The sequence below is a fragment of the Hylaeus volcanicus genome, chromosome 5 (genome assembly GCF_026283585.1).
Source record: "Hylaeus volcanicus isolate JK05 chromosome 5, UHH_iyHylVolc1.0_haploid, whole genome shotgun sequence".
In the NCBI taxonomy this organism is placed as follows: Eukaryota; Metazoa; Arthropoda; class Insecta; order Hymenoptera; family Colletidae; genus Hylaeus; species Hylaeus volcanicus.
Genome location: NC_071980.1, coordinates 29,925,020 through 29,937,507, shown reverse-complemented (window position 1 = coordinate 29,937,507; position 12,488 = coordinate 29,925,020). Strand labels below are relative to the sequence as shown.

The 12,488-nt window shown below is 42.0% G+C and overlaps 1 protein-coding gene across 6 annotated transcripts in view; it reads left to right on the top strand.

Moving 5' to 3' along the window:
* Positions 1–12,488, top strand: part of LOC128876792 (calcium/calmodulin-dependent protein kinase type II alpha chain) — a 97,863-nt gene that overhangs the window by 57,826 nt on the left and 27,549 nt on the right. For 5 of the 6 annotated variants that reach the window (XM_054123471.1, XM_054123474.1, XM_054123472.1 and 2 more), the window contains exon 10: positions 2,271–2,331. In XM_054123471.1, coding sequence (XP_053979446.1) covers positions 2,271–2,331 — 61 coding nt within the window. The remainder of the gene's footprint in view (positions 1–2,270; positions 2,332–12,488) is intronic. The other variant, XM_054123477.1, reaches the window with a different exon arrangement.

The following is a 12,488-nucleotide window of genomic DNA, read 5'->3' as shown; positions in this document are numbered from 1 at the left end:
CGACTTTAATTCAATCGACACACGTGAAAACCATCTTTTCACGGCTGTGAAAAACCATGCGTAACACAGAGTTTCGAGTTTCAGCACGTATTATCAAACCGCACCCTCGATCGTGTTCAAACTCGGAACTTGTTGCGAGAGATTTCATTCTGCGCGCGCTTTGTTCGCCTCCCTTCGTTTTCGAGCCTCAAAGAGACACTCCAACGAGCTCTGTAACCTTGGTAATCTTCGATCGGACGCGACGTTCCCTGCGTTTCGCTTTTTTTCCACGGTGGAAAACGTTCCTTTGATGTTTTCACACGGAAGCGGGAGTTTCGAGTTGCACCGCGATTCGAGCTCTTCGACGAGGAGTGTGTCGGTACGAGCCATTGCCACGAGAGATCTTTACGATATCGGAAAATAGAATATTCCACGTGAAATTAAGCAAGGTTTCAGTTATCGTTTTTCAAATTTCACGCCCGTTCAGAAAGTACGAGCCTTTGGAATCGTGTTCTGTAATAATATTCTAGTTGAATTGGGGTCTCCTCTGTCACCGTGCAAAAGGAGATTATTTTGATCATTTTCAAATCTTGTCCCTTGTTTAAATTTGATTTATCGAAAACTACTCGAATCGCTACAGTCCACACTATTAAACATTGAACTGCAAATCTCTTGATTTTAAGCTTCCTATCAGACACTTTTTTCTAGCAATCATCACGCGATTCAACCGGTTATACAATTAACCGATTCTTCTAACCTTTATATTGTTAAGTACAAAAAAAAGAAACGTATTCCGGCGTAATAACGTCGCGACGAATTCACGCGAGTGCATAAGAGACCATCGACATGGGGCGTTTAATTTAGAGAAAGAACACTCGAGATGCAAATTAATCAGCGGGAAGTTAATCGATCGATCTACCGTGAACGAGTGCTCGCGGGAATACTGTTACAGTTGAATTCTTGGAGCGTGAGGAGTTACCAGACGTGGCTATATTTTGCAATGAATTAGCGTTAAATGAATCAGTGATACAAAATTTAGGAAGAAGAAGGAGAATTCAAATAAATTAGGAATGATGAATTGAATTGAAGTAGATGACGTATTTATGAGTTAAATTAAAATAGCCTAGTGAGAATTTTGCTTATCTCTGTTAGTCGCGACTCTCTCGTGCGCGAGTCCAAAGTTCACCGTCTAATAACGTGATACAGTAAACCGGAAGCTTCATAAGACCTTATGAAAGAATTGAACGTAGTCGAGAATTGACAATGATCGAGCTCAATCACAAACATTACAGCGAATTGTTTTTGTTTTCCTTTCTTTTCAATTCGTCGATACGTACTCCACTTCTTTTAATGTATATATATATTTTTTTTTTTTGACAAGAACATCCCAAAGAATGTACAAAACTAACGTGACACGTTTCGATATCGACGCAGAGAAATGTAAAACAATCCGTCTCGTTTGTTTACCAAAAATCAAATCTTTTTATCCGGGAGAACGAATTCCCGCTAGCGAAGGGGTCAACACGCGAACACTGTGCTAAATAAAATTCCAATTAAACGAGTTTGAGATAGTTTTCCTCCCGAGCTTCCATCGAGCCCCGATCGCACGTTCGGTTAATTAGAAGCACGGTACGTTACCCGTCGAGGAACGTTATTGCGCCATTGGTTGGTCAGAACGAATAACAAAGGTCGAGTTACTGTTTTTCACCACCGCAACGAAGTCGTTTGCTTTTTCACGGAAGAACTCCCCGAGTTTCGTGTTTCTTGATTGATATTCGCCACCGCGAATCTGCTCGCGGTTCGAAGCTGACTTCTTGCTCGCGTTTTGATGCATTGCAGTCCCTGCCACTGCGGAGAAAGAACTCTTAATTCGATATGTGCTGTGCAAAAGTTCTTTAAGACGCGCTGTTCTTATCAGAAGTTCAGCATTTAGGATATATATAGATTTGGAATTTCACGTAGGCAGAAACTAGATTTTCAATCACTTTTGTGGATCTTCTGTTAATTGTTGACCTTGTCTAGAACAGAAAAACACTTATAGTTACTCAACCGACAACACAAAGCAACGACAATTGCCCGCAATTTGATCGCAGTTTAGCCAAGTTCAAAAAGATCACCAGAGTCTGAGGCAACGGATGTCGCGCGATTATCTGCAAAATTAATTTTTATTCACCTAAAGGGGAGCCCTCTAACGAGTAACGAGCACCCCCGTAGCCACCCGCGTTCACTCCACGTCTTTTCTCCGCCCCAATTAATTCGAGAGAATAATCACCGTTGCTTTTTGTCCCCAGGGCGCTATTCTGACGACCATGTTGGCGACGCGGAACTTTTCCAGTAAGTATGATACACAGGGTAAGTACCTCCGGCCCTCTTCAGCGCTTCATGGACCACGACAGACAGTACTTTTATGTCTCCTATTAAATTTTACGTTCCCGAACCCCTCTCCCCCTTGTACTCTTTTTTTTTGTTTACTTTCTCTGTCGCTCTTTTCTCTACCACCATCTATGTCGTTCCCCCGCCTCTTTCTGTCTCACTTCTTTATGTTCCCTGAATTCATAACCCCGTAAACCCGCCTCGTTCTTCATTCCATCTTGCACACCCCCACACAACCCCTTCAGCCCCCTGTTATATAGAGAATCTCTCTCTCTCTCTCTCTCTCTCTCTCTCTCTCTCTCTCTCTCTCTTTCTCTCTGTTCATCAGCCCTTTCATTCTTTTCAAGAGGTGCTTCACAGCGTGGCCCTGCTCACGCAGTTTCGTTTCACTTATTACGAACGTTATCGCGAAAACCACTCTTGAAAACTTGAACATTTGGAAGGGGTTTCCTTCGCGGAGGAACGTTAGGGGATTCGGATGAATCTGGGCGTTTGGAGGTCGAAAATAAAGGACAAATATTTCTTTAGGGGGTAAGGTAAACTTGAGGAGGTGAATGTACCTTTCGATGTTTTAGCTTTTCGTAAAAGTCACTTTTTTTTAGATGATTGAATGTGAAGGGAGATTTTATATTTTTCAAAAAAAGAATATCGCAAAGTAGACTAAAATTTGCATAAGTAAAAATACATACATAGTGATAAACAAAAATGGAACTCCACCAACCTCCCAAGGTTTCAGATTTGCACTGACATTGCTTCCCATTACAGAACCCCCAAGAATTCCCTTTAAAGAATCCGACGAGTTTCTCTGAAATCGAGTTTCCCCTCGAACGTAGATTGCAAGCCAAGCATCAGGGTGGGAGATGAAACTTCATAGCATCCCCTATTTTTGGCAGTTCCGCAAACCTTGCAAAGTTTTATCAGAATCGGTGCGGTGTTCCCCGTTCCATGTGCCTCGCTGGAACCGTGGTAGCTCGCGATTCCAGTCGCTACGTTGCACAAGAGAACTTCGCAACGCCTCCTTAATCGAGTTGCGTCGGTTTGAAAATTTCGTTGGGACCGTTCGCGAAGAATTAACGAGTCGATATATCCGTCGACGGTTTGACGTAATCGAGTTCACCGAGTCGCCTAAATTTCGTTACAGAGTTTAACGACCGATAGTGAAACGAAACGAAACGAAACGAAATCGTCCAGGGCCGCGGAATGAAGCCCGATCGTTTCCTGCTCGAACGAATTTAAAGTCCCATACGTCGATCCTCGCCTACAGATCCACGGCGATTGGGGCACCGGGGGTGAAATTCACACCTGATTCAACAGAGAAGATCATACTCGACAATGACCATTTTTACCAACCTTGGTTTGGGACAGGAAGAAGTTTTAATCTTATTTTGGGATATATTGGAAAGATTATGGGAAAGTAGAATGATAGCGTAGGGTAAAGGGTAGAACTAAAGTACGAGTCGAGCTGAGGAAAAAATGTACACGATTAAGGATCGAATCGCAGAAAGCACTGAAAAAATGGTCATTTTCGAGGACTGTGATCCCTTGAAAGAGGAGTGGTTGATTCTCGGGGGTGAAATTTCAGCCGTGCTCGCTCTGCACACTCTAGCGAACCGTCATGATACTCGTTCACAACCTGGTGTACCTCATAGTCGATGCACTTGGCTCGCACCTCATATCCTGCAAGGACTGTCTTACGTTACCCAGAACGAAACCAGTACCAGATGTTTGTGTTTCGATGGTGACACGATGCCTGCGATTCTCTTTGTCTTTGTCCTTATTTTTTTTTTGTCTCTCTCGAAAAGGCACGCCCTGAATTTTTTGATGTCCCTTTGAATGCACCCGATCGATTCTTGGAATATTCTGGGTAACGCGAATCGTCGTCGCAGTGGACTCAAGCAGTTCTTCTCCTTCATCACGCTCATCGGTCGAATTTAAAGATCATCGGGGAGTCATGCTTCGTCGTCTCTCGAACACGTTTTTAGAAACCACAGTTCGAATAAGGAATGAACGATTTTTTTTTTTTATTAAAAATTGTAATCTAGATTGGACGAGGATAGGGGTTTATTTGAATATATGTTTAATCGAATGCATAATATATACAGTGTTTTTATTTGTCATTCGTTATTCCAATGAAATTTTGCTCATCTCTGATTTTGGATTCCACGAGCCGATTACTCAGCGACAGTAACAACGAACAGATTTATCGCATCGACTGCTTCGTGAAATCATTTCGCATATTACGTTTGAATTCACGTTTTACGAATTCGAAAGTGGAGCCCATTTCATAAATTAGGAATCATATTTCGTGCATTGATAACACCTTCTTAATTTTACTTATAAATCTCTCAATTATTTTTTTTTTTTTTTTAGAAAGAAATTTTAGACGTTATACAAAATGAATTTAAGAGAAACCAAAATATATCGTCGAGATCGAATACCGAACGCAACTGTTTCGGTCCACTAGCGAGAATCGCCCACGAATGATTATTGTGCGTTCAGTATTGCTGACCACTCTGTAGCGCCTATTCTGTCCACGAGACATCAGCGAAATACGAGACGCATTCGTGACCCATCTACATATTTTTTTTTTTTTGTCTTTTTCTCTCGTATTCTTGCCGAACATTTTGGAACGACGACAACGCTCGGGCGAAAATAACTTTCATTTCGTTCGTGGAACTCAACAAATTCCGCTTTTTGTTCGCGAATTTTTCCAGACTTTGTCGTAAAAAAAATTATTATACCGGGTGGGTCGCGCCTCCTCAACCTCCTGTTTCGCTGGGAAACAAAAATTAAAACGAGGGAGACATTTTTAACTCTTTTTTCGTTAAATGCAACGGTGCGCCTGCGAAGTGCAATTCCACTTCGACTACAGTCGTGGGAATAAATAAAATGTTATGTAAACGTTGGAGGGGAAATGAGAACGAAGTAGGAAGGAAAATTATTTTTTGAAAAACTGGAACTTGTTCGAGTAAAGTGTACAGTTTTTTTCCAGAAGAAAAAGAATTTATTTTCATACCCTTGGTACATAATCTTTTCTTCCGAAAAGAATCATTTATATCTATTTTTCAAAAAATGTAGCTTACTAAGTGCATCATTGCATTTACAAAAAAAAAGTGACGAAGTGGCATGAATCTCTCGTTTCTTGCTATCTCAAACGAACCTAGAGATACTTGTCCATCTCATTCGAGTGACTCACTCTGTATACTGTTCCCTCGATGGATAAACAAGGCTATATCGTCGCGAAAAAATCGCTTTCGGTATTTTTTTCATAAAAATTGGTTTCCTCTCGCGGTAACGTTCCAAAATACTGGGTATGAATATTTATACGCAATCCATGTCTGTATTATGTACGTTTGTATACATATACACATACACATCCCTCACACCTACACACATAGAACTCCACACACAGTTACAGCTACATGGACACACTCACACACGTACCTCCTCTGTTAGTAAACATCGTTTACTCGTCCGCCTCCTGTACTAGATGCTCGATAAACAACATTACAACTTTGTGTATTTACACACCCGTACGCGTGTGCGTGCATACTATACGCGCGCGTACTTGTACTCCCACACACGAACGAACAGCACAAACGTACCCTTAGAACGCTGTAGCCCCTACGTTTTAGTCGAGTAGATGAGCATCTTGCATCCGTAGAGCAAAGTCGGGCGTCTTTTCTTTTCAGATGAGAAAAATTATCCAAATAAATGGTCAAACGAAAGATGATCGCTATTATCTTTGATAGATTGAGGGAAGGGTTATTTTTAAAAATTTTGAGCAGTGTAAATGGGTCTATTGAGATGATTTTCAAGAGATAATTATTAATAGTTTTTTTTTTTCTATACTCTTATACTGTTCAAAGTTTAGAAAAATGTATACTTTTCGACTCCTTGGTTATCATTTTTCTGTTTTATTTTTTAAACACAGCGTGCGTATCAAAGATTGCATTGTTTCCTGTCAAGGTCTCGAATAATTAGATTGTTTTTCGACGAGACATTTATCTGGATAACAATTTCGCCTGTCAGCGCCGTGTAGAGGACACAAACGCGCGACAAAACCGCGTCAGCGTGTTGACTTCGCTGTAATTAGCCTATGTGTATTTATTTTTCTTTTTGTTCTGCCCCGCCCCCTTTTATAACTGCGTACTCTTTTCTGTGCGAAAGACACATCGTCGGAGACACTTCACGCTCGATGTAGAATCAGGTAGGGTATGACGCACCGTCCACCGGGAATTTTTACGTTAATTAGTTGAGAATGAATTTTTAAATAAACTACGCTGCGTGGAAATTCAGAGTCCAAGTCCAAGTCTTTGTTCGTGTAATCAATGCTACTGGAATTTTTATATGTTAATTAGTGGTAGCAAAAGTTTTATACTAGTTAATGGGACTGGCATTTTTGCGTTAATTAATGTTTTCATATTTTTTTTATCGACGGTGCGTCGAGTTCGACTCGCTCCGAAAGAGAACGAGTCAAGGAAGAAGTTGTCTAAGCGAATCGATACTTGGACAGGATTTCTTTGCTCGCGAAGGACTCGTAAGAGTGGAAACAAATATTACGTAAAACGAAGGTAACGTTCTATGTGGCGAATAAAATTCTACAGGTGGTACTTGTTGATACATTACGTTTGAGAATAATTTTGACAGCCGTACCGACGGATCGAGAGACGTATGCTTGAATATCAAAGAAAATCATCGATTTCATTTCGATTCTACAATTTTTAGAAGAAAGATTGTACCCACTGCCTTTGCGTCCCTGACACAAAACAATTTTTATCTCAGCGAATGAAAGATGTTTTCTAACAATTAATTTTCCACTTTACCCTTAGAATCAATTTTGCGACCTAGAAATATTTCAATACAAAGATCCGCGCGTCTTGCTATTCGTACATGGATAAAAAAAACCGGCGCAATTTTTCCCGAAGCCTCGCGTGCCTGGTATCGCCAGAACCATCAAATAGTTTCATTGCCAGGTAACAATTTCCGCGGGAACGAGCCGTGTAAACGCGACTTTCGTCGCCAATTTGTTTCAATTACAAAGTCGAAGGCAACCGTCGATCGTTCGTCCGTTCTTTTTTCTTTCCCTTTCGTTCCCTTTATTTGTTTCGAGCAACCGACGTATAATCGACTCGGAAAACTTCGTTCTCCTCCCCGAAGCGTCCGTTCGCTTTGTTCGCCGTTATCGAGGCGATGGAAGTTTAATTGAATTTATCTCTGTAAGCCGACTCTCGATCTTGGTGTTCGTCGATTTGCAATATTAACGAGTCAGCTGACCAACAGCTTTTCAATCATTATCGTTGCCCTGTTTTATGTTTACTGGGCCGTCACGTCGCGGGGAACGTTGCCTTCTATCTTTACAAACACAATTAATTTCAACGTCTGTTTCCACGAGGCGGACTTATCGACGCGTAAACGAAGATAAATCGAGAAAATTAGCGACGAGTTAGTGGCGAAAGTTCGTTTAAAACTTGGACAACCTGGATGCAACGTTTTGCAATTGTCTGATTATCAATCATCGGATCGTTCCTTCGTTCGTTCTGGTCATAATTTATTCGTTCGATAAGCCTTGGGTTGTGCCATAATTAATTGTCAGCATTTTTAATCATATTCGATCCACAGTTTTAGTAAACGATGAAATGTAAGCACATTTATACGTATTCTTTTAGTTTTGCAATATCAAAAAACAGAAGACTCCAATTTCTCGTGAGAAAAGAATATTTTTCATGCTTTTTTTCTATGTTATTAAATTATTTATTCGAAACATTTTTATATCGATCTAACCATCTCAAACCAGCTCAAGTATCAACTAAAACGTGACTTAAACATCGCGAGATACATCTAAAAATCTACCTCACTTAATTTAAACAAACACGGTAATAACTTATGCCACAACCCAAACGTATTAGCTCCATAATCCTGTGACCAGAGTCGCGAGCCTCATTTTCACGTTTTCATCGGCGAATTTGTCCAATTTGTCGATGCAGGTCTCCGTTATCGCGTTGGGGCGTATCAGAGTGGCCATAACGGGAATCGATTGAACGTAATCGACCAGCTACGCAGTCACTGGTTTCTAGTGTCGCTAGCTCGATCGAGAACATCGGAATACCGCTTCACTCATCGTGAAACCTGTGCTTTCTTCGTCGTCGCGATTTCTCCATTCGCGATCAAAGCTTGAATCATTATTTTCTTGTCGTTTCACTCATGAATCGTGTCCTTGATACGGGAGAACATATAGCTCGCGTTCTCTTGCTGGAGGAAAATCGTTATCATACTTCGAAAATCGCTCACGTGGGGACTGTAAGCTGTCTCACCTAGGATCATGATATTTGAAAAGATGTATCTATTTATGAAACGATGATATTCTGTGGAAGATTTAATTCTGAGGGGAATTTAAAGATTTTAATTAAAGTCTTTAAAGAGGAAGTTGTTTTGCTGATTGTGGACAATCTGTTTCTTAAGTGCGAGTAGAGAATATGTGTTGAATCTAAGTGAAGGGGCCTCAGAAGAGATGTGGAAGGAGAGAGTTATATATATATAAATGCAAATGTGGACGGATCCATAAATTTCGAGTGAAAAAAGAAGTATTTATGAACTCTGGATCGAATACGATTCTTCCAGACGGGAGAACGCGAGCCAAACTCGATCAATCGTTCTCTCCGTCTATCTACATATCTACTCTGTCTACCTATCTCTATCATTCTCTTTCTCACACACTCTATTGACTGATTTTTTTTTGACAAGGTACTCTAGCTACGCGAAGTGGGTCGGAGGTGCAAGGCACGCCCTTTCTGAACCTTTCACTCAAGCGAAAGGGGACGCGTCTGACCTACGAAACGACGAAGGCACGCTTGCACACGATACAAACTCTGACTTCCATACGCTGGAATCGTGCAATGGCCGATCTGTTCGTTGCTGGTTCCCCTCCAAACGAAAAGTCGCAGCCCGAAATAGTGGTCGCTAGCCTAATCAAGGTCACGCTTCCCGCTCTCGTGTTCTACGTCCCCACACGACCTGAAGGTCCACGTGGATCGAGGTTGGACGATTTTATTGACTGGGGCGCTTATCGCTTCGGTTTCTAGGCATAGAACAGAGTTAGCCTCATAATTCGAGTTTGTGAGATTTGTGTACATTGTATTTAGATTCATGATGTGAATGTCTTTGTGTATTAAGATCGATCAATTTTATTTCATGGTGAGACGTATGGAGAAGGAACTGTACGAACGATCGTCGCCATATCGCATGCCCACGCTTTTTCGCTTCGCTTATTTATTTTATTTGCGCCTGGTTCTCGGCTGTCTACTCGCGTTGCTCGCATTTCTTGTCATCCAGAGAAGCATGTCGAAAAGAGCCGTTCACACTGAACATCGATATCCTCGTACCCTTCTCTCGTATCCATCCTTGGGGCCCTCTGGTATCGAGGCAACGCGTTATCCATCGATTCCTCTTCTTCGGGCAGGTCTTACACGCGTCTCCAATGATTCAGAGTCGCGCGAAGGCTGGAAGTTTATGAGGTTAGGCTTGGAGAGTAAAATGAACATTTTGAGGAAATAAAATAGGTTGATGGAATATTTTGGAGTAATTCACTTGCAAATATTTTCCAAGCCTAGCCTCGAAAGCAGAAAATCGGAGCTCGTTATCAGCGAAGGGGTAAATTCCTGAGCAATTGAGTTTCAACGATACGACGTCAGTCCAGCGAAAGTAACCCCCAAAAGTTGAGGACGGACGTGATCCAGACGAGGATGGGGTTGCCTCGACGCGAGGGGAGGTCCTGCGATGGTAGTACGCGAGATAAAAATACGCGAGAGCGCATAAAACGCGTCTTGACGAGCGCCTTTCCGTGGCGGGAGTCCGCTTCCCAAAGTACACGGATATTATACTCTGGGGGAGGAATTTCCCTTCCGTATTTATCCTGGCGTCGGAACCCAGCGGCTTCCATCCTGTCTCTCCGCTTTTCCCGCGGCAAATTATTCAACTCGATCCCCGCCGAGAGACGATTCGCCGTCCTTTGAGGCTTGATATTGCTGTGACAATAATTACATCCGCCTACGGGGCCAACCGTGTAATTCAATTTTTCCCCGAGAAAGACGAGCCCCACAGCTCTCTAATGCGTACTGGTAATTCTCTTGTCGTCTTTGACGCCACCTTTTTCCCACGGCTAACAGATGACCGTGCGAGTGGCTCTCACAGTCCCCTAATCGCGAAGAATCAACCCCCAAAGGCTGTGAAATTTAGAGAAACGCGAAGGATGCACGGGTCAGTTTCTGCTCTGTATTTTTTCGAAATTAGATGGAATTTTGCGAAAGTAGCGCAGTAGTTATTTTCGAGTCACTCTTTGATGAAGAGAATGAGACCATGCGGATGGAGTAGGAAAGAACAAAATTACCCTTATTTGTATGTGAACGAACTTTTCAATTCTATTGTCCATATTAACAGATTAACCGTTTTTGTCCCGCGTATGTATTCGTAAATCGTAGAACGCAAGTATATTTCAAACATGTAATTCCAGGAATGCTCGGTGCTTCCGACCAAACCGTTGAAAAAATTATCCACGCACGTACTGCGACGCTGCGTGACGCGTGATCGCGCGCCTGGTGCTTGTAAACATCCAATTACAGCAGCGCGATTCTTGGAATTCCTTGCAATCATAACAACCCAGCAGTCGCGCCACATGCCTGAATTCAACAACAATTTTCAAAATGACCCCTGGTACTTAAACGGTTAATATAACGTTCAGGGTCTGTGTCATGCCACTGCACGCCATAGAATTTAACACGTTGAACACATAACGTTATATATGGGTAACAGAGCTTTTCACTATGGATTTATGATTAAATTAATCAATTTTACAGCCAAATATTCATACTTAAATGTTAAATTCTATAATTTCCAATAATCTCGAGACAAAATCTTATTGCTGTAGATATTCCCATGTGAATTAGTCTAGCAGTCATCGTGTTAAATAAAAGTTCTGATCATACTAAAGCCCCCCCGTTAAATAAAATCGATACCAGTGTCGAAGGGATATCTTCATCAGCGTCCGAGGAGCAATTTCGGTAACCTTGCCCCTCGAGTCGCGATTTTCGCAAGCACGACACTACACTCTTCTCTCGCCAACGACACGCAATCGCACGCAGCTCTTCAGCATGAATTTTTGTTTCCAACCGTACTTTTTTCTACTTTTTTCCACTTTTGTGAAAACGTTACGACGCTTCTGGCACGGAACGAAGCCGAGCTCTCGAGAGGAGCCATCAGAAAGGTAAAAGGAACAAGAGGACCATTTTTTTTCCTGGCACCATACGTCATCTTGAGAGCATCGGCAGAGTTGCTCGAACTGATTGATCACGATTGTCTCGCATGCAGAACACATGCACTCGAGTGTTCGACTATCCCTTTGCGATCCTGTTTCTCTGATCTCTTCCTTCTGACTTCTCTCCTCGCCTCTATATCTTGGCTTCTGTCACTCTACTCTCTCTATCTATCTATACTCTACGGTTTGCATTCCTCTTCGTTAGTCTCTTCAAGCCTGATCTTTCGTTAGGCTTCAGTCGACGAAGATCTAGATTCGTCTGACCTAAAATAATTCTCTCTATCCACCTGATCCGATGAATTCCTTGAGAAACCAAGATGAACCAGCTCCCACTAACTCCTCGCGTTCGATTCCAGTCACGATTTGTTCAGAGTTCGAATTACGGTTGGACCAGAATGAATTGGTTGCTCGAGGTCACCTCTACAACGCCGCCTGGCTACTCCAACCCGCCATTTATAGTCTCTGCACGCAAACTTGAGGTCCCTCCAACGGGAGAGGCTGTTATAGCAACGAAGTAGAAACTTGCATCTACTGCACGAAGCTATGAAGATAGCTCCTGAAGAGGAACTTGTATTTTCAAGTATTTGCAAGTCATAGACTGCGTTTTTGTAATAGTAGTGTTGTTAATCATTGCCGTCTGTAATCTATAGAAACGTTGACTGATAGTGAAGTATCATTTTCTTGAAATTCCATTCAGGGGAAATCTTCTCAGATCCTCGTTATAGCTTCACAGCGAAAGAAGTGACGTTGAACGACCAATTTCGGATCCAATTGTGTCCGAACATGTTCAATTTAAAAAAGTGAACGATGTTAAAAGTTTCCCAAG